The sequence below is a fragment of the Oncorhynchus mykiss genome, chromosome 2, assembly GCF_057628025.1.
Source record: "Oncorhynchus mykiss isolate SJ-2025 chromosome 2, ASM5762802v1, whole genome shotgun sequence".
Lineage (NCBI taxonomy): Eukaryota > Metazoa > Chordata > Actinopteri > Salmoniformes > Salmonidae > Oncorhynchus > Oncorhynchus mykiss.
In genome coordinates this window covers 9,072,504-9,094,395 of record NC_143023.1, presented here as the reverse complement: position 1 = coordinate 9,094,395, position 21,892 = coordinate 9,072,504, and the positions used below count along the sequence as shown (strand labels likewise).

The 21,892-nt window shown below is 48.4% G+C and overlaps 1 protein-coding gene across 1 annotated transcript in view; it reads right to left on the bottom strand.

Moving 5' to 3' along the window:
* Positions 1–5,348: 5,348 nt before the first annotated feature.
* LOC100136727 (polysialoglycoprotein) overlaps positions 5,349–21,892 on the bottom strand; it is a 140,512-nt gene continuing 123,968 nt past the window's right edge. The window contains 1 exon segment of the mRNA NM_001124687.1: positions 5,349–6,478. Within this exon segment, the coding sequence (NP_001118159.1) occupies positions 5,433–6,478 (1,046 nt within the window). The 3' untranslated portion in view covers positions 5,349–5,432.

Below are 21,892 nucleotides of genomic sequence, written 5' to 3'. Positions count from 1 at the left end.
TGGAGGGTTGTTAACACAGTGTCCAAAGAAGGGCCAGAAGTATACAGAATGGTGTCGTCTGCGTAGAGGTGGATCAGAGACTCACCAGCAGCAAGAGCGACCTCATTGATGTATACAGAGAAGAGAGTCGGTCCAAGAATTGAACCCTGTGGCACCCCCATAGAGACTGCCAGAGGTCCGGACAGCAGACCCTCCGATTTGACACACTGAACTCTATCAGAGAAGTAGTTGGTGAACCAGGCGAGGCAATCATTTGAGAAACCAAGGCTGTCGAGTCTGCCGATGAGGATGTGGTGATTGACAGAGTCGAAAGCCTTGGCGAGATCAATGAATACGGCTGCACAGTAATGTTTCTTATCGATGGCGGTTAAGATATCATTTAGGACCTTGAGCGTGGCTGAGGTGCACCCATGACCAGCTCTGAAACCAGATTGCATAGCAGAGAAGGTATGGTGAGATTCGAAATGGTCTGTAATCTGTTTGTTGACTTGGCTTTCGAAGACCTTAGAAAGGCATGGTAGGATAGATCTGTAGCAGTGTGGGTCAAGAGTGTCACCCCCTTTGAAGAGGGGGATGGCCGCAGCTGCTTTCCAATCTTTGGGAATCTCAGATGACACGAAAGAGAGGTTGAACAGGCTAGTAATAGGGGTGGCAACAATTTTGGCAGATAATTTTAGAAAGAAAGGGTCCAGATTGTCTAGCCCAGCTGATTTGTAGGGGTCCAGATTTTGCAGCTCATTCAGAACATCAGCTGAGCATATTTGGGAGAAGGAGAAATGGGGAAGGCTTGGGCGAGTTGTTGTGGGGGGTGCAGTGCTGTTGACCGGGGTAGGAGTAGCCAGGTGGAAAGCATGGCCAGCCGTAGAAAAATGCTTATTGAAATTCTCAATTATGGTGGATTTATCAGTGGTGACAGTGTTTCCTATCTTCAGTGCAGTGGGCAGCTGGGAGGAGGTGTATTCTCCATGGACTTTACAGTGTCCCAGAACCTTTTTGAGTTAGTGTTGCAGGAAGCAAATTTCTGCTTGAAAAAGCTAGCCTTGGCTTTTCTAACTGCCTGTGTATAATGGTTTCTAGCTTCCCTGAACAGCTGCATATCACGGGGGCTGTTCGATGCTAATGCAGAACGCCATAGGATGTTTTTGTGTTGGTTAAGGGCAGTCAGGTCTGGGGAGAACCAAGGGCTATATCTGTTTCTGGTTCTAAATTTCTTGAATGGGGCATGTGGGGCATTTTTTTTAAATATCCAGGCATCCTCTACTGACGGGATGAGATCAATATCCTTCCAGGATACCCCGGCCAGGTCGATTAGAAAGGCCTGCTCGCTGAAGTGTTTCGGGGAGCGTTTTACAGTGATGAGTGGAGGTCGTTTGACCGCTGACCCATTACGGATGCAGGCAATGAGGCAGTGATCGCTGAGATCTTGGTTGAAAACAGCAGAGGTGTATTTAGAGGGCAAGTTGGTTAGGATGATATCTATGAGGGTGCCCGTGTTTAAGGCTTTGGGGAGGTACCTGGTAGGTTCATTGATCATTTGTGTGAGGTTGAGGGCATCAAGTTTAGATTGTAGGATGGCTGGGGTGTTAAGCATGTTCCAGTTTAGGTCGCCTAGCAGCACAAGCTCTGAAGATAGATGGGGGGCAATCAGTTCACATATGGTGTCCAGAGCACAGCTGGGGGCAGAGGGTGGTCTATAGCAGGCGGCAACGGTGAGAGACTTGTTTTTAGAGAGGTGGATTTTTAACAGTAGAAGTTCAAATTGTTTGGGTACAGACCTGGATAGTAGGACAGAACTCTGCAGGCTATCTTTGCAGTAGATTGCAACACCGCCCCCTTTGGCAGTTCTATCTTGTCTGAAAATGTTGTAGTTTGGAATTAAAATGTCTGAATTTTTGGTGGTCTTCCTAAGCCAGGATTCAGACACAGCTAGAACATCCGGGTTGGCAGAGTGTGCTAAAGCAGTGAATAGAACAAACTTAGGGAGGAGGCTTCTAATGTCAACATGCATGAAACCAAGGCTATTACGGTTACATAAGTCGTCAAAAGAGAGCGCCTGGGGGATAGGAGTGGAGCTAGGCACTGCAGGGCCTGGATTCACCTCTACATCGCCAGAGGAACAGAGTAGGAGTAGAATAAGGGTGCGGCTAAAAGCAATAAGAATTGGTCGTTTAGAACGTCTGGAACAGAGAGTAAAAGGAGGTTCCTGGGGGCGATAAAATAGCATCAGGCTATAATGTACAGACAAAGGTAAGGTAGGATGTGAATACAGTGGAGGTAAACCTAGGTATTGAGTGATGAAGAGAGAGATATTGTCTCTAGAAACATCATTGAAACCAGGAGATGTCATTGCATGTGTGGGTGGTGGAACTAATAGGTTGGATAAGGTATAATGAGCAGGACTAGAGGCTCTACAGTGAAATAAGCCAATAAACACTAACCAGAACAGCAATGGACAAGGCATATTGACATTAAGGAGAGGCATGCTCAGTCGAGTGATCAAAAGGGTCCAGTGAGTGGAGAGGTTGGTTGGGGGTCACGGCGATTTAGACAGCTAAATCGGTAGCAAGCTAGCATAGGAGCAAGCTAGCAAAGGATGGAGGTCTGTTATTAGCCAACTCTTGCGTTCCGTCAGTAGATTAGTGGGTTTCCGTGTGGTAGAGGGGATTAATCCAAATCACACAACAACAACAAAAATAAAAACAATAGATATAGTTATAGAGGCCCAAGAAGAAAAATAAATAAATAAAAATAAAATAAACATAGAGCATAGAGCTTCTGTAATTAAAACGTTTTTCTGACCAAGATGGCCATTTGTTTGGTCATGTTGCTAGGACGACAATGTCCACTCTAGGGATGTTACATGGTATCGTGTGAAAATGCCCACGAGACACTGATCTAAGGTCATTTTTTGTCATGTTCTCCACTAATGATTGAGGATCTAGGGAGGGTAAGCTGATCCTAGATCAGTGCACAGGGGAGACTACTATCCAGAGCCAGGTACACAGCTAGCAGGTGACAGGCTTCGATGGCCTCAGCCCCAAAATTCTTTATTATCTGCTGTGTTAACATCATGAGGATGTCATCTACCAACACCACTGTTCTAGAAATCTGTCTGTTCATGTGAAGGTTATAGTCGTCCAGCAATCTGCTCATATCCTCTCTGTTTATCCTACTCTAGCTACCAACGGTCAATCATCTCACATTCTTATATCCTCTATGTTTATCCTCCTCTAGTTACCAATGGTCAATCATCTCACATTCTTATATCCTCTCTGTTTATCCTCCTCTAGTTACCAATGGTCAATCATCTCACATTCTTATATCCTCTCTGTTTATCTGCTTAAATCACCACAGCCAGCTTCGGGAGGGCACGAACCAAGCCATCCGCACAGGAACCTTAAGAGTCCCTCAGACAGTGAGAGAGAAGAGGGAGGGATAGGGGGAAGCACAACAGGCCCACACTCATCCTCTCGTACCACCAGGTTCCCTTCCAGCAGATACTGGACTTCAGAGGAACTTCTGCTGCTATACCCCATCTTTACCTTTACCCACAAAGGTCCTAAACGGTAGAAAGTGTCCGGCCAACAGACAGACGCACACCTTATGACGGCAATAACCTGTAGTCCAAGGGGATAGTAGCACTTCACTGAGAGCAAAACAGACAGGGACCAAAATATGTGGAAGAAGCAATTAGGAGTCCAGAGACAATTACTCGATGCCGACACATCTTTCTAGCTGATTTACACGCTGAAGCTATGTTGGTGGTGATCTCTGACTGTTTCATCCTAACATCGTTGGTGCCGACGTGGATAACAATATCTCTATACTCGCCAGTTTTAGCTTTAGCCAGCACCATCTTCAGATTAGCCTTAACGTCGGTTGTCCTGCCCCCTGGTAAACAGTGTATGATCGCTGGATGATTCGTTTTAAGTCTAATACTGCGGGTAATGGAGTCGCCAATGACTAGAGTTTTCAATTTGTCAGAGCTAATGGTGGGAAGCTTCGGCGTCTCTGACCCCGTAACGGGAGGAGTAGAGACAAGAGAAGGCTCGGCCTTTGACTCCGACTCGCTGCTTAATGGGGAAAACCGGTTGAAAGTTTGTCGGCTGAATGAGCGACACCGGTTGAGCATTCCCCTCCAGAAACCGTGAGAAAGTTGTCCGGCTGCGGGGACCGTGCGAGGGGATTTATACTAACGTTACTATCTGTACTTACTGGTGGCACAGACGCCGTTTCATCCTTTCCTACACTGAAATTACCCTTGCCTAACGATTGCGTCTGAAGCTGGGCTTGTAGCACAGCTATCCTCACCGTAAGGCGATCGTTCTCCTGTATGAGTACAGCGACTGCAATTAGAAGGCATCATGTTAATGTTACTACTTAGCTTCGGCTGTTGGAGGTCCTGACGAACCATGTCCAGATAAAGCGTCCGGAGTATGAGGATTCTGTGTTATGCACTATAGCCCGTTACCATATGTGATTTACTATTATCTGCTGTTGGCTTGTGTGGATGTATGTGTTATGCAACATAGCTGACTTGAACCATTGTTCAGTTTCAGGGCCATGGGCCTCTCATGATGGAAAAATACAGAACTGTGCAATGAGTTGGGGGGGGGGGGCACATTCAGAACAGTCTTTTGTTAGATAACAGGAGCCAGATGCCTGATAACTGCATATTCTACACAGCTACAACGACTGACCGCTGAAGCGCTTAAGGGGCTGGGACCAGCCTCTGCGCCAACAATCAACGATAGGCTGGGTGAGTCTAAACCACGCCCAGTCTCTACTCTGACAGGCCGGCTCGGAAGCAGGAACTACTTCTTTCAGAGTATATTAAATATCTTTGTCAGGAACAAGTCAGTTCTGTTTTGCCCTGCGAGGTGGGACAGAGAGCCCATATATACACGAAAATTGCATTTACTACTTATTGCTTAGCTAATAAAAGCCTGTCATATTTATCCTGATACCAGATTCGAATTGACGCAACCCTGACACGAGTGAAAAAATTGAGGGAAACCAAAAATATAAACGGTAATTAAAAAGTAAAAACCGTAAAGTTGTCATGTAGCAAAGTAGGCAAAACACCTCAACAAGTCTGCAAGTTGTGACCGGAAATGGCGTCAAAATGCTGTTGAGGTATCATGTGATGCTACTAGCATAAATGGACCAACACTGAGCACATGTAGCTTAAGTCAATTGGTAATTTAAAACACAGGGGTCTGAGTAATATTGCTGGCGCATGGATATAATGCAAAATAAATGTTGCCATCACCCCAGTTACTCAAGTCAGGTCATACACCTCAACTCCAAGTAGGAACCACCAAAACAATACAGAGGACACAAGTATTACAGTTAATGTTTAATTGAGCCAAAACAAGCAAATGCAGTTACACACTGGACTAGAGTACCCATGAACTCTTGCATGTCCCACGTCAGATATCCATGGCGTCGTCGCCGCCAGAGGACGGGCCGGTCGCAGCTTCAGAGGTGGCGTCGTCGCCGCCAGAGGACGGGCCGGTCGCAGCTCCAGAGGTGGCGTCGTCGCCGGACGGGCCGGTCGCAGCTCCAGTGGCGTCGTCGCCGGACGGGCCGGTCGCAGCTCCAGAGGTGGCGTCGTCGCCGGACGGGCCGGTCGCAGCTCCAGAGGTGGCGTCGTCGCCGGACGGGCCGGTCGCAGCTCCAGAGGTGGCGTCGTCGCCGGACGGGCCGGTCGCAGCTCCAGAGGTGGCGTCGTCGCCGGACGGGCCGGTCGCAGCTCCAGAGGTGGCGTCGTCGCCAGACGGGCCGGTCGCAGCTCCAGAGGTGGCGTCGTCGCCAGACGGGCCGGTCGCAGCTTCAGAGGTGGCGTCGTCGCCAGACGGGCCGGACGCAGCTTCAGAGGTGGCGTCGTCGCCAGACGGGCCGGACGCAGCTTCAGAGGTGGCGTCGTCGCCAGACGGGCCGGACGCAGCTTCAGAGGTGGCGTCGTCGCCAGACGGGCCGGACGCAGCTTCAGAGGTGGCGTCGTCGCCAGACGGGCCGGTCGCAGCTTCAGAGGTGGCGTCGTCGCCAGACGGGCCGGACGCAGCTTCAGAGGTGGCGTCGTCGCCAGACGGGCCGGACGCAGCTTCAGAGGTGGCGTCGTCGCCAGACGGGCCGGTCGCAGCTTCAGAGGTGGCGTCGTCGCCAGACGGGCCGGTCGCAGCTTCAGAGGTGGCGTCGTCGCCAGACGGGCCGGTCGCAGCTTCAGAGGTGGCGTCGTCGCCAGACGGGCCGGTCGCAGCTTCAGAGGTGGCGTCGTCGCCAGACGGGCCGGTCGCAGCTTCAGAGGTGGCGTCGTCGCCAGACGGGCCGGTCGCAGCTTCAGAGGTGGCGTCGTCGCCAGACGGGCCGGTCGCAGCTTCAGAGGTGGCGTCGTCGCCAGACGGGCCGGTCGCAGCTTCAGAGGTGGCGTCGTCGCCAGACGGGCCGGTCGCAGCTTCAGAGGTGGCGTCGTCGCCAGACGGGCCGGTCGCAGCTTCAGAGGTGGCGTCGTCGCCAGACGGGCCGGTCGCAGCTTCAGAGGTGGCGTCGTCGTCCGAGGACATGCGCCTCAGCTTCTCCTCAGAGGACAGGGCATCATTTGCCGGAGAGCTACCATGGTTTGGAGAAGCTTGGGATTCTACTTCATTGGTCTCTAAATACTCTTGAGAAAAAACAAAAGGAACAGTTGGGTATTCTACAGCAACACATCTGTTCTACACGGTCTAGGCCAAATTGCTAATCGAATTTTGAGCAACATGAACCCTACAGTTTTCAAAGTATATGTTTCAGGCCGTACCTTCTCTGGCTTGTTTAGCGTCAGACCCTATGGATCGGAGCAAGGCCAGGGCATGCACAATGGAGACGTCATTTGATGACAGCTCTGAAAAATGTAGGTTAAGGTTTGACAACATTATTTAGACTGAGTTACTCTATGCTGTTGAATGAGTGTCAAACACAGCAGCACCATAGACAGTGACAAAGAACATAGCTAGAAGGGTTGCGGAAAGAAACACTTACCTCCAAGTCTCCTCTGCAGAGAGACTTGATCTTGCTTCTGGGACTTTCCAACAGGGTAACAAGAAACTGAGGAGAAAGTGTTGACAGAAGTTGAGTTCACACAAAATAGCTACATATATTAATAGCAGTGAAGAATAAAAGATGACCAACGCGGAAGATACAGACAGTCAAATATTAATACCCAACTTATAAAGTTAAGCATATTTACCAAACAAATCCCTTAAACATTAGTGAACCAACCTTTGACAACCCCCACAGTCATCACAACGAGCAGCAATTCTCTCACACCTCCCATGATCATGAAAATAGTCTGTGTTATCAACAGGTAATGTCTTCCCATGGCCTGTATGAGGCTTATATAGGCCACTAATGACCTTAGTTTACCTGACAAACATGGCTTAACGATCAATTAACAAGCTTGATTGAGTTGTTACGTTCAGATAGAAATAGACCATGTAGAACATATGTTGATTCTTATCAAGTTGGTGGGCAGGCAATCTTTTCTACTCCATATATTGCATTTATATCTGTAATGATTAACCCTAATGGTCTCAGATCAGCAGTAGAAAGAAGTATTCCTAATTATTTTAGGTGTAATCTTCAAAGATATTAGGGGGAAATAAACACTGTACCCAAATCCACGTTTTACGTTTTTCAGACAGTGAGAGAGAAGAGGGAGGGATAGGGGGAAGCACAACAGGCCCACACTCATCCTCTCGTACCACCAGGTTCCCTTCCAGCAGATACTGGACTTCAGAGGAACTTCTGCTGCTATACCCCATCTTTACCTTTACCCACAAAGGTCCTAAACGGTAGAAAGTGTCCGGCCAACAGACAGACGCACACCTTATGACGGCAATAACCTGTAGTCCAAGGGGATAGTAGCACTTCACTGAGAGCAAAACAGACAGGGACCAAAAGATGTGGAAGAAGCAATTAGGAGGCCTGCGTCTTGTGACCGTAGCGTACGTGTAGGTATGTACGGCAGGACCAAATCAGAGAGATAGGTACGAGCAAGCCCATGTAATGCTTTGTAGGTTAGCAGTAAAACCTTGAAATCAGCCCTTGCCTTGACAGGAACCTAGAAGTGACAAAAGCATGGATACATTTTTCTGCATCATTTTTGGACAGAAAGTTTGATTTTTGCAATGTTACGTAGATGGAAAAAAGCTGTCCTTGAAACAGTCTTGATATGTTCTTCAAAAGAGAGATCAGGGTCCAGAGTAACGCCGAGGGCCTTCACAGTTTTATTTGAGACGACTGTACAGCCATTAAGATTAATTGTCAGATTCAACAGAAGATCTCTTTGTTTCTTGGGACCTAGAACAAGCATCTCTGTTTTGTCCGAGTTTAAAAGTAGAACGTTTGCAGCCATCCACTTCCTTATGTCTGAAACACATGCTTCTAGCGAGGGCAATTTTGGGGCTTCACCATGTTTCATTGAAATGTTCAGCTGTGTGTCATCCGCATAGCAGTGAAAGTTAACATTATGTTTTCGAATGACATCCCCAAGAGGTAAAATATATAGTGAAAATCAATAGTGGTCCTAAAACGGAACCTTGAGGAACATCGAAATTTATAGTTGATTTGTCAGAGGACAAACCATTCACAGAGACTGTAACAGTTTTCTTCTATCTCCTCCTCTGACGAGGAAGGCAGAGGCTGCGCAACAGCCTTTTCTAAACATTTTGAGAGGAATGGAAGATTCGATATAGGCCGATAGTTTTTTATATTTTCTGGGTCAAGGTTTGGCTTTTTCAAGAGAGGCTTTATTACTGCCACTTTTAGTGAGTTTGGTACACATCCGGTGGATAGAGAGCCGTTTATTATGTTCAACATAGGAGGGCCAAGCACAGGAAACAGCTCTTTCAGTAGTTTAGTTGGAATAGGGTCCAGTATGGAGCTTGAAGGTTTAGAGGCCATGATTATTTTCATCATTGTGTCAAGGGATATAGTACTAAAACACTTGAGTGTCTCTCTTGATCCTAGGTCCTGGCAGAGTTGTGCAGACTCAGGACAACTGAGCTTTGAAGGAATACGCAGATTTAAAGAGGAGTCCGTAATTTACTTTGTAATAATCATCTTTTCCTCAAAGAAGTTCATGAATTTATTACTGCTGAGGTGAAAGCCATCCTCTCTTGGGGAATGCTGCTTTTTAGTTAGCTTTGCGACAGTATCAAAAACGAATTTCGGATTGTTCTTATTTTCCTCAATTAAGTTGGAAAAATAGGATGATCGAGCAGCAGCAAGGGCTCTTCGATACTGCACGGTACTGTCTTTCCAAGCTAGTCGGAAGACTTCCAGTTTGGTGTGGCGCCATTTCCGTTCCAATTTTCTGGAAGCTTGCTTCAGAGCTCGGGTATTTTCTGTATACCAGGGAGCTAGTTTCTTATGAGAAATGTTTTTAGTTTTTAGGGGTGCAACTGCATCTAGGGTATTGCGCAAGGTTAAATTGAGTTCCTCAGTTAGGTGGTTAACTGATTTTTGTCCTCTGGCGTCCTTGGGTAGACAGAGGGAGTCTGGAAGGACATCAAGGAATCTTTGTGTTGTCTGTGAATTTATAGCACGACTTTTGATGTTCCTTGGTTGGGGTCTGAGCAGATTATTTGTTGCAATTGCAAACGTAATAAAATGGTGGTCCGATAGTCCAGGATTATGAGGGAAAACATTAAGATCCACAACATTTATTCCATGGGACAAAACTAGGTCCAGAGTATGACTGTGACAGTGAGTAGGTCCAGAGACATGTCGGCTGATTATTCGTTTTAAGTCTAATACTGCGGGTAATGGAGTCGCCAATGACTAGAGTTTTCAATTTGTCAGAGCTAATGGTGGGAAGCTTCGGCGTCTCTGACCCCGTAACGGGAGGAGTAGAGACAAGAGAAGGCTCGGCCTTTGACTCCGACTCGCTGCTTAATGGGGAAAACCGGTTGAAGTTTGTCGGCTGAATGAGCGACACCGGTTGAGCATTCCTACAGCATTTCTCTCCAGAAACCGTGAGAAAGTTGTCCGGCTGCGGGGACCGTGCGAGGGGATTTATACTAACGTTACTATCTGTACTTACTGGTGGCACAGACGCTGTTTCATCCTTTCCTACACTGAAATTACCCTTGCCTAACGATTGCGTCTGAAGCTGGGCTTGTAGCACAGCTATCCTCACCGTAAGGCGATCGTTCTCCTGTATGAGTACAGCGACTGCAATTAGAAGGCATCATGTTAATGTTACTACTTAGCTTTGGCTGTTGGAGGTCCTGACGAACCATGTCCAGATAAAGCGTCCGGAGTATGAGGATTCTGTGTTATGCACTATAGCCCGTTACCATATGTGATTTAATATTATCTGCTGTTGGCTTGTGTGGATGTATGTATGTGTTATGCAACATAGCTGACTTGAACCATTGTTCAGTTTCAGGGCCATGGGCCTTTCTCATGATGGAAAAATACAGAACTGTGCAATGAGTTGGGGGGGGGGGCACATTCAGAACAGTCTTTTGTTAGATAACAGGAGCCAGGTGCCTGATAACTGCATATTCTACACAGCTACAACGACTGACCGCTGAAGCGCTTAAGGGGCTGGGACCAGCCTCTGCGCCAACAATCAACGATAGGCTGGGTGAGTCTAAACCACGCCCAGTCTACTCTGACAGGCCGGCTCGGAAGCAGGAACTACTTCTGTCAGAGTATATTAAATATCTTTGTCAGGAACAAGTCAGTTCTGTTTTGCCCTGCGAGGTGGGACAGCCCATATATACGAAAATTGCATTTACCACTTATTGCTTAGCTAATAAAAGCCTCATTGTGATATTTATCCTGATACCAGATTCGAATTGACGCAACCCTGACACGAGTGAAAAAATTGAGGGAAAAACCAAAAATATAAACGGTAATTAAAAAGTAAAAACCGTAAAGTTGTCATGTAGCAAAGTAGGCAACAAAACACCGCAACACGTAAACAAGTCTGCAAGTTGTGACCGGAAATGGCGTCAAAATGCTGTTGAGGTATCATGTGATGCTACTAGCATAAATGGACCAACACTGAGCACATGTAGCTTAAGTCAATTGGTAATTTAAAACACAGGGGTCTGAGTAATATTGCTGGCGCATGGATATAATGCAAAATAAATGTTGCCATCACCCCAGTTACTCAAGTCAGGTCATACACCTCAACTCCAAGTAGGAACCACCAAAACAATACAGAGGACACAAGTATTACAGTTAATGTTTAATTGAGCCAAAACAAGCAAATGCAGTTACACACTGGACTAGAGTACCCATGAACTCTTGCATGTCCCACGTCAGATATCCATGGCGTCGTCGCCAGACGGGCCGGTCGCAGCTCCAGAGGTGGCGTCGTCGCCAGACGGGCCGGTCGCAGCTCCAGAGGTGGCGTCGTCGCCAGACGGGCCGGTCGCAGCTCCAGAGGTGGCGTCGTCGCCAGACGGGCCGGTCGCAGCTCCAGAGGTGGCGTCGTCGCCAGACGGGCCGGTCGCAGCTCCAGAGGTGGCGTCGTCGCCAGACGGGCCGGTCGCAGCTCCAGAGGTGGCGTCGTCGCCAGACGGGCCGGTCGCAGCTCCAGAGGTGGCGTCGTCGCCAGACGGGCCGGTCGCAGCTCCAGAGGTGGCGTCGTCGCCAGACGGGCCGGTCGCAGCTCCAGAGGTGGCGTCGTCGCCAGACGGGCCGGTCGCAGCTCCAGAGGTGGCGTCGTCGCCAGACGGGCCGGTCGCAGCTCCAGAGGTGGCGTCGTCGCCAGACGGGCCGGTCGCAGCTCCAGAGGTGGCGTCGTCGCCAGACGGGCCGGTCGCAGCTCCAGAGGTGGCGTCGTCGCCAGACGGGCCGGTCGCAGCTCCAGAGGTGGCGTCGTCGCCAGACGGGCCGGTCGCAGCTCCAGAGGTGGCGTCGTCGCCAGACGGGCCGGTCGCAGCTCCAGAGGTGGCGTCGTCGCCAGACGGGCCGGTCGCAGCTCCAGAGGTGGCGTCGTCGCCAGACGGGCCGGTCGCAGCTCCAGAGGTGGCGTCGTCGCCAGACGGGCCGGTCGCAGCTTCAGAGGTGGCGTCGTCGCCAGACGGGCCGGTCGCAGCTTCAGAGGTGGCGTCGTCGCCAGACGGGCCGGTCGCAGCTTCAGAGGTGGCGTCGTCGCCAGACGGGCCGGTCGCAGCTTCAGAGGTGGCGGCGTCGTCCGAGGACATGCGCCTCAGCTTCTCCTCAGAGGACAGGGCATCATTTGCCGGAGAGCTACCATGGTTTGGAGAAGCTTGGGATTCTACTTCATTGGTCTCTAAATACTCTTGAGAAAAAACAAAAGGAACAGTTGGGTATTCTACAGCAACACATCTGTTCTACACGGTCTAGGCCAAATTGCTAATCGAATTTTGAGCAACATGAACCCAACAGTTTTCAAAGTATATGTTTCAGGCCGTACCTTCTCTGGCTTGTTTAGCGTCAGACCCTATGGATCGGAGCAAGGCCAGGGCATGCACAATGGAGACGTCATTTGATGACAGCTCTGAAAAATGTAGGTTAAGGTTTGACAACATTATTTAGACTGAGTTACTCTATGCTGTTGAATGAGTGTCAAACACAGCAGCACCATAGACAGTGACAAAGAACATAGCTAGAAGGGTTGTGGAAAGAAACACTTACCTCCAAGTCTCCTCTGCAGAGAGACTTGATCTTGCTTCTGGGACTTTCCAACAGGGTAACAAGAAACTGATGAAAGTGTTGACAGAAGTTGAGTTCACACAAAATAGCTACATATATTAATAGCAGTGAAGAATAAAAGATGACCAACGCGGAAGATACAGACAGTCAAATATTAATACCCAACTTATAAAGTTAAGCATATTTACCAAACAAATCCCTTAAACATTAGTGAACCAACCTTTGACAACCCCCACAGTCATTACAACGAGCAGCAATTCTCTCACACCTCCCATGATCATGAAAATAGTCTGTGTTATCAACAGGTAATGTCTTCCCATGGCCTGTATGAGGCTTATATATGACAAACATGGCTTAACGATCAATTAACAAGCTTGATTGAGTTGTTACGTTCAGATAGAAATAGACCATGTAGAACATATGTTGATTCTTATCAAGTTGGTGGGCAGGCAATCTTTTCTACTCCATATATTGCATTTATATCTGTAATGATTAACCCTAATGGTCTCAGATCAGCATTAGAAAGAAGTAGGCCTAATTATTTTAGGTGTAATCTTCAAAGATATTAGGGGGAAATAAACACTGTACCCAAATCCACGTTTTACAATGCTCCTGGGAAATGGGTAGGCCTCCACCTATAGTCCTTCACAGTTTTACAGCTGTGATATATTTATTTATTTACATAGATCACATACATAAATAAATATGTTAGCTCTAGGTAGCGTTGAGATAAAATTCCCATATTCTATTGCTACTAACATAAATCCTAATATATCATGTTTTCCTCATTTGCTCTGTAGGAGGTTCGTCATATGAAGGACATTCAAGTGGATGTGACCCCTAACCTGCAATAGGGGCTCAGTGAGGTGACAGACATCCTGTAATGGATCTCCAGCTAGTGTCTGAGGACCTGGAGAAGGCTGTGTCTACAGCTGTGGGGCAGGACAAGCATGGTAACCTAACCTCACTGTATGAAGGATTTTATTGTTATGGATAGTCATCTCCAATCTGTTCAAATATCACTGTTGTTGATAACACACATTACCAAAATGATTCACACTTGTCTTCCTATTTCCACATAATCTGTCATGGTTCCCCACCCCAACAGGGCATAAAACCAACCTCTCTTTATTGCTACTGCTAATACACCCAAATCCAACAGCGTTTGAGTATCTTTTTGCTGTTCTTCTAACCCTGAATGGCAACATTTTATCCTAGTACACAAGCATGTCACTTTATCCATCCACACCCACTCTACTGCCGCATGGCCACTGCGGCTGAGACTTTCACCCTCTCGTTACAGGTATAGCAGGTAACCAACCCCACCCGGGTCTTACCCCCTAGGACTTACCCTTTGCAGGTACCTGCCTGCTCGGGCTTACCTTCCGGGACTCACCCTATTCTTATAGTACAAGCAGGAACCAACCTACTCGGGATTTACCCCCTAGGAGTTACCCTCTACAGGTTTGGGTTTACCTTCCGGGACTTACCATATACCACAAAGCTACGACCGGTCGTAATACAATGGGACTACTGAATAAGCTCAGGCTTTCTAGGTTCGTACCCTATAATTGGTTCAGCCTACGACTCTCATCTCCCCAAGATGTCAGAATTAGTGATAACGGGTGTAGGAACTTTGCTTACCTTGTTTCTGTTTCACTGTTTCTTAATCTCTAGTTCGACTGCAAATCGCGGTGAACCCTGCTCGCAGTGCCAACTGTTAGGTTCTAATTCTCAGAGTAAAAACTCGACGGACACTATGAATGCTTGAACCAAGTTTATTCTTCCCAGAGGGTCAAGACATCTGCATTAGACAAAAAACATATTCACACAAGCACTGATATTTAATCCTCTCTCCTATGCTGAGTCTGCTCCTACACCTCTAAACAGCCAATGCATCTCTGTTGCTAGACAGAACCTTGGTGATATCTGTTCTTCCTCAATTCATCTGACCTGACCGCTACCCCAAAGTGCTCACTCCTCCCCAACTCAAGGCTGACATGGTGATTGGTACCAGACTGTGTCTCTTCTCATCCCAGAGGATCCCACCCATAGGATGCCTGATGGCTAACAATAACATATCCTGACATAATGTAAACGTTATACATTAAGCTCTCTCCCTCAGTGACATGAATTAGTATATTTCATATTCTCAGAACCCAACAGTAGGTTTTAAGGTGTGGCTGCATGTTTGTCGTGGACGCATCGTCACTCTTGATGTTCTTTTTCCAAGTCTGAACTGGCCGTTCTTGTCTTTCCTCAACTAATTGAAACCTCAGGGACAGACATCCTGAACGACTCTGATGTCAGAGCTCCCATCAGCCCTCTACACCTCGCTGTGAGTAAAGCCTACCTGCTCCTGTAATGGTCTCCATATGACAAATGGCACCCTATTCCCTATTTAGTACACTACGTTTGACCAGAACCTTATAGGCCCTGATCAAAAGTAGTTCACTACATAGGGAATAGGGTGCTATCTGGGATGCAAGCATGGTGTAGATTTTCCACAGGAAGTTGACTGTCCAGACAGACTCACACACCATATTCCGATCTATTCCCGATTAGTGTAAAATACATGCATATTCTACACAGTGATGATGAGGATGATTTCCTTATTTTGCCATTTGAGTTAATCAACCTCAGAAGAGAAGTAGAGTGTTTGTTTCTCAATCCCACGCTTGGCAGGAACCTCCGATGTTGATGCTGGGCGGGAGCAAAAATGGGCTCCCGATTGAAAGACTCTGGTCTACTTTAGAGGTCTAGCACTGTATTTCTGTTCAGGCGTACCACGGGTCTACTCTAGGACATTGATTATATTAAGAGTGAATATCTATTCAGGCGTACCACAGTCACCACCATGCTATGGAGGTCCTGGTTCAGTCTCTGCTGGATCTAGACGTGAGGGACAGCCAGGGGCGCACCCCTCTGGACCTGGATGACTTTCACTTTAGCAGTAATAAATTCATGAACTTCTTTGAGGAAAAGATTATGATTATTAGAAAGCAAATTTTGGACTCCTCCTTAAATCTGCGTATTCCTTCAAAGCTCAGTTGTCCTGAGTCTGCACAACTCTGCCAGGAGCTAGGATCAAGAGAGACGCTCAAGTGTTTTAGTACTATATCTCTTGACACAATGATGAAAATAATCATGGCCTCTAAACCTTCAAGCTGCATACTGGACCCTATTCCAACTAAACTGATATCTTTCCGACAGATAAGATCTAAACCAGGCCAGAACTTGTCCGTATAGACCAATTTGGGTTTCCAATCTCTCCAAAAGAATGTGGTGATCGATGGTATCAAAAGCAGCACTAAGGTCTAGGAGCACGAGGACAGATGCAGAGCCCAGGTCTGATGCCATTAAAAGGTAATTTACCACCTTCACAAGTGCAGTCTCAGTGCTATGATGGGGTCTAAAACCAGACTGAAGCATTTCGTATACATTGTTTGTCTTCAGGAAGGCAGTGAGTTGCTGCGCAACAGCCTTTTCTAAACATTTTGAGAGGAATGGAAGATTCGATATAGGCCGATAGTTTTTTATATTTTCTGGGTCAAGGTTAGGCTTTTTCAAGAGAGGCTTTATTACTGCCACTTTTAGTGAGTTTGGTACACATCCGGTGGATAGAGAGCCGTTTATTACGTTCAACATAGGAGGGCCAAGCACAGGAAGCAGCTCTTTCAGTAGTTTAGTTGGAATAGGGTCCAGTATGGAGCTTGAAGGTTTAGAGGCCATGATTATTTTCATCATTGTGTCAAGGGATATAGTACTAAAACACTTGAGTGTCTCTCTTGATCCTAGGTCCAGGCAGAGTTGTGCAGACTCAGGACAACTGAGCTTTGAAGGAATACGCAGATTTAAGGAGGAGTCCAAAATTTGCTTTCTAATAATCATAATCTTTTCCTCAAAGAAGTTCATGAATTTATTACTGCTAAAGTGAAAGTCATCCAGGTCCAGAGGGGTGCGCCCCTGGCTGTCCCTCACGTCTAGATCCAGCAGAGACTGAACCAGGACCTCCATAGCATGGTGGTGACTGTGGTACGCCTGAATAGATATTCACTCTTAATATAATCAATGTCCTAGAGTAGACCCGTGGTACGCCTGAACAGAAATACAGTGCTAGACCTCTAAAGTAGACCAGAGTCTTTCAATCGGGAGCCCAACTGAGCTTTGAAGGAATACGCAGATTTAAAGAGGAGTCCGTAATTTACTTTCTAATCATCATCTTTTCCTCAAAGAAGTTCATGAATTTATTACTGCTGAGGTGAAAGCCATCCTCTCTTGGGGAATGCTGCTTTTTAGTTAGCTTTGCGACAGTATCAAAAACGAATTTCGGATTGTTCTTATTTTCCTCAATTAAGTTGGAAAAATAGGATGATCGAGCAGCAGCAAGGGCTCTTCGATACTGCACGGTACTGTCTTTCCAAGCTAGTCGGAAGACTTCCAGTTTGGTGTGGCGCCATTTCCGTTCCAATTTTCTGGAAGCTTGCTTCAGAGCTCGGGTATTTTCTGTATACCAGGGAGCTAGTTTCTTATGAGAAATGTTTTTAGTTTTTAGGGGTGCAACTGCATCTAGGGTATTGCGCAAGGTTAAATTGAGTTCCTCAGTTAGGTGGTTAACTGATTTTTGTCCTCTGGCGTCCTTGGGTAGACAGAGGGAGTCTGGAAGGACATCAAGGAATCTTTGTGTTGTCTGTGAATTTATAGCACGACTTTTGATGTTCCTTGGTTGGGGTCTGAGCAGATTATTTGTTGCAATTGCAAACGTAATAAAATGGTGGTCCGATAGTCCAGGATTATGAGGGAAAACATTAAGATCCACAACATTTATTCCATGGGACAAAACTAGGTCCAGAGTATGACTGTGACAGTGAGTAGGTCCAGAGACATGTTGGACAAAACCCACTGAGTCGATGATGGCTCCGAAAGCCTTTTTCGAGTGGGAATATTATCTGCTATGACTACATGGTCCGATAGGAATTCAGGGAACTGTATATGGCCCAGGAGGCCTGTAAACAGTAGCTAAAAAAAAGTGATTGAGTAGGCTACATAGATTTCATGACTAGAAGCTCAAAAGTCGAAAACGTATTTTTTTTTTGTAAATGTACATTTGCTATCGTAAATGTTAGCAACAGCTCCGCAGGATGCACGGGGGATATGGTCACTAGTGTAGCCAGGAGGTGAGGCCTCATTTAACACAGTAAATTCATCAGGCTAAAGACATGTTTCAGTCAGGCCAATCACATCAAGATTATGATCAGTTCATTGACTATAATTGCCTTTGAAGTAAGGGATCTGACATTAAGTAGCCCTATTTTGAGATGTGAGGTATCATGATCTCTTTCAATAATGACAGGAATGGAGGAGGTCTTTATCTTAGTGAGATTGCTAAGGCGAACACCGCCATGTTTAATTTTGCCCAACCTAGGTCGAGGCACAGACACGGTCTCAATGGAGATAGCTGAGCTGACTACACTGACTGTGCTAGTGGCAGACTGGCTAACAGCCTTGCCTGCACCCTATTTCATTGTGGAGCTAGAGGAGTTAGAGCCCTGTCTATGTTAGTAGATAAGATGAGAGCACCCCTCCAGCTAGGATGGAGTCCGTCACTCCTCCGCAGGTCAGGCTTGGTCCTGTTTGTGGGTGAGTCCCAGAAAGAGGGCCAATTATCTACAAATTCTATCTTTTGGGAGGGGCAGAAACCAGTTTTCAACCAGCTATTGAGTTGTGAGACTCTGCTGTAGAGCTCATCACTCCCCCTAACTGGGAGGGGGCCAGAGACAATTACTCGATGCCGACACATCTTTCTAGCTGATTTACACGCTGAAGCTATGTTGGTGGTGATCTCTGACTGTTTCATCCTAACATCGTTGGTGCCGACGTGGATAACAATATCTCTATACTCGCCAGTTTTAGCTTTAGCCAGCACCATCTTCAGATTAGCCTTACGTCGGTTGCCCTGCCCCCTGGTAAACAGTGTATGATCGCTGGATGATTCGTTTTAAGTCTAATACTGCGGGTAATGGAGTCGCCAATGACTAGAGTTTTCAATTTGTCAGAGCTAATGGTGGGAAGCTTCGGCGTCTCTGACCCCGTAACGGGAGGAGTAGAGACAAGAGAAGGCTCGGCCTTTGACTCCGACTCGCTGCTTAATGGGGAAAACCGGTTGAAAGTTTGTCGGCTGAATGAGCGACACCGGTTGAGCATTCCTACAGCATTTCCCTCCAGAAACCGTGAGAAAGTTGTCCGGCTGCGGGGACCGTGCGAGGGGATTTATACTAACGTTACTATCTGTACTTACTGGTGGCACAGACGCTGTTTCATCCTTTCCTACACTGAAATTACCCTTGCCTAACGATTGCGTCTGAAGCTGGGCTTGTAGCACAGCTATCCTCACCGTAAGGCGATCGTTCTCCTGTATGAGTACAGCGACTGCAATTAGAAGGCATCATGTTAATGTTACTACTTAGCTTCGGCTGTTGGAGGTCCTGACGAACCATGTCCAGATAAAGCGTCCGGAGTATGAGGATTCTGTGTTATGCACTATAGCCCGTTACCATATGTGATTTAATATCTGCTGTAGGCTTGTGTGGATGTATGTGTTATGCAACATAGCTGACTTGAACCATTGTTCAGTTTCAGGGCCATGGGCCTTTCTCATGATGGAAAAATACAGAACTGTGCAATGAGTTGGGGGGTGGCACATTCAGAACAGTCTTTTGTTAGATAACAGGAGCCAGGTGCCTGATAACTGCATATTCTACACAGCTACAACGACTGACTGCTGAAGCGCTTAAGGGGCTGGGACCAGCCTCTGCGCCAACAATCAACGATGGGCTGGGTGAGTCTAAACCACGCCCAGTCTACTCTGACAGGCCGGCTCGGAAGCAGGAACTGTCAGAGTATATTAAATATCTTTGTCAGGAACAAGTCAGTTCTGTTTTGCCCTGCGAGGTGGGACAGAGAGCCCATATATACGAAAATTGCATTTAGCTAATAAAAAAAAGCCTCATTGTGATATTTATCCTGATACCAGATTCAAATTGACGCAACCCTGACACGAGGGGAAAAACCAAAAATATAAACGTAATTAAAAAGTAAAAACCGTAAAGTTGTCATGTAGCAAAGTAGGCAACAAAACACCGCAACACGTAAACAAGTCTGCAAGTTGTGACCGGAAATGGCGTCAAAATGCTGTTGAGGTATCATGTGATGCTACTAGCATAAATGGACCAACAGTGAGCACATGTAGCTTAAGTCAATTGGTAATTTAAAACACAGGGGTCTGAGTAATATTGCTGGCGCATGGATATAATGCAAAATAAATGTTACCATCACCCCAGTTACTCAAGTCAGGTCATACACCTCAACTCCAAGTAGGAACCACCAAAACAATACAGAGGACACAAGTATTACAGTTAATGTTTAATTGAGCCAAAACAAGCAAATGCAGTTAAACACTGGACTAGAGTACCCATGAACTCTTGCATGTCCCACGTCAGATATCCATGGCGTCGTCGCCGGACGGGCCGGTCGCAGCTTCAGAGGTGGCGTCGTCGCCAGACGGGCCGGTCGCAGCTTCAGAGGTGGCGTCGTCGCCAGACGGGCCGGTCGCAGCTTCAGAGGTGGCGTCGTCGCCAGACGGGCCGGTCGCAGCTTCAGAGGTGGCGTCGTCGCCAGACGGGCCGGTCGCAGCTTCAGAGGTGGCGTCGTCGCCAGACGGGCCGGTCGCAGCTTCAGAGGTGGCGTCGTCGCCAGACGGGCCGGTCGCAGCTTCAGAGGTGGCGTCGTCGCCAGACGGGCCGGTCGCAGCTTCAGAGGTGGCGTCGTCGCCAGACGGGCCGGTCGCAGCTTCAGAGGTGGCGTCGTCGCCAGACGGGCCGGTCGCAGCTTCAGAGGTGGCGTCGTCGCCAGACGGGCCGGTCGCAGCTTCAGAGGTGGCGTCGTCGCCAGACGGGCCGGTCGCAGCTTCAGAGGTGGCGTCGTCGCCAGACGGGCCGGTCGCAGCTTCAGAGGTGGCGTCGTCGCCAGACGGGCCGGTCGCAGCTTCAGAGGTGGCGTCGTCGCCAGACGGGCCGGTCGCAGCTTCAGAGGTGGCGTCGTCGCCAGACGGGCCGGTCGCAGCTTCAGAGGTGGCGTCGTCGCCAGACGGGCCGGTCGCAGCTTCAGAGGTGGCGTCGTCGCCAGACGGGCCGGTCGCAGCTTCAGAGGTGGCGTCGTCGCCAGACGGGCCGGTCGCAGCTTCAGAGGTGGCGTCGTCGCCAGACGGGCCGGTCGCAGCTTCAGAGGTGGCGTCGTCGCCAGACGGGCCGGTCGCAGCTTCAGAGGTGGCGTCGTCGCCAGACGGGCCGGTCGCAGCTTCAGAGGTGGCGTCGTCGCCAGACGGGCCGGTCGCAGCTTCAGAGGTGGCGTCGTCGCCAGACGGGCCGGTCGCAGCTTCAGAGGTGGCGTCGTCGCCAGACGGGCCGGTCGCAGCTTCAGAGGTGGCGTCGTCGCCAGACGGGCCGGTCGCAGCTTCAGAGGTGGCGTCGTCGCCAGACGGGCCGGTCGCAGCTTCAGAGGTGGCGTCGTCGCCAGACGGGCCGGTCGCAGCTTCAGAGGTGGCGTCGTCGCCAGACGGGCCGGTCGCAGCTTCAGAGGTGGCGTCGTCGCCAGACGGGCCGGTCGCAGCTTCAGAGGTGGCGTCGTCGCCAGACGGGCCGGTCGCAGCTTCAGAGGTGGCGTCGTCGCCAGACGGGCCGGTCGCAGCTCCAGAGGTGGCGTCGTCGCCAGACGGGCCGGTCGCAGCTCCAGAGGTGGCGTCGTCGCCAGACGGGCCGGTCGCAGCTTCAGAGGTGGCGGCGTCGTCCGAGGACACGCGCCTCAGCTTCTCCTCAGAGGACAGGGCATCATTTGCCGGAGAGCTACCATGGTTTGGAGAAGCTTGGGATTCTACTTCATTGGTCTCTAAATACTCTTGAGAAAAAACAAAAGGAACAGTTGGGTATTCTACAGCAACACATCTGTTCTACACGGTCTAGGCCAAATTGCTAATCGAATTTTGAGCAACATGAACCCAACAGTTTTCAAAGTATATGTTTCAGGCCGTACCTTCTCTGGCTTGTTTAGCGTCAGACCCTATGGATCGGAGCAAGGCCAGGGCATGCACAATGGAGACGTCATTTGATGACAGCTCTGAAAAATGTAGGTTAAGGTTTGACAACATTATTTAGACTGA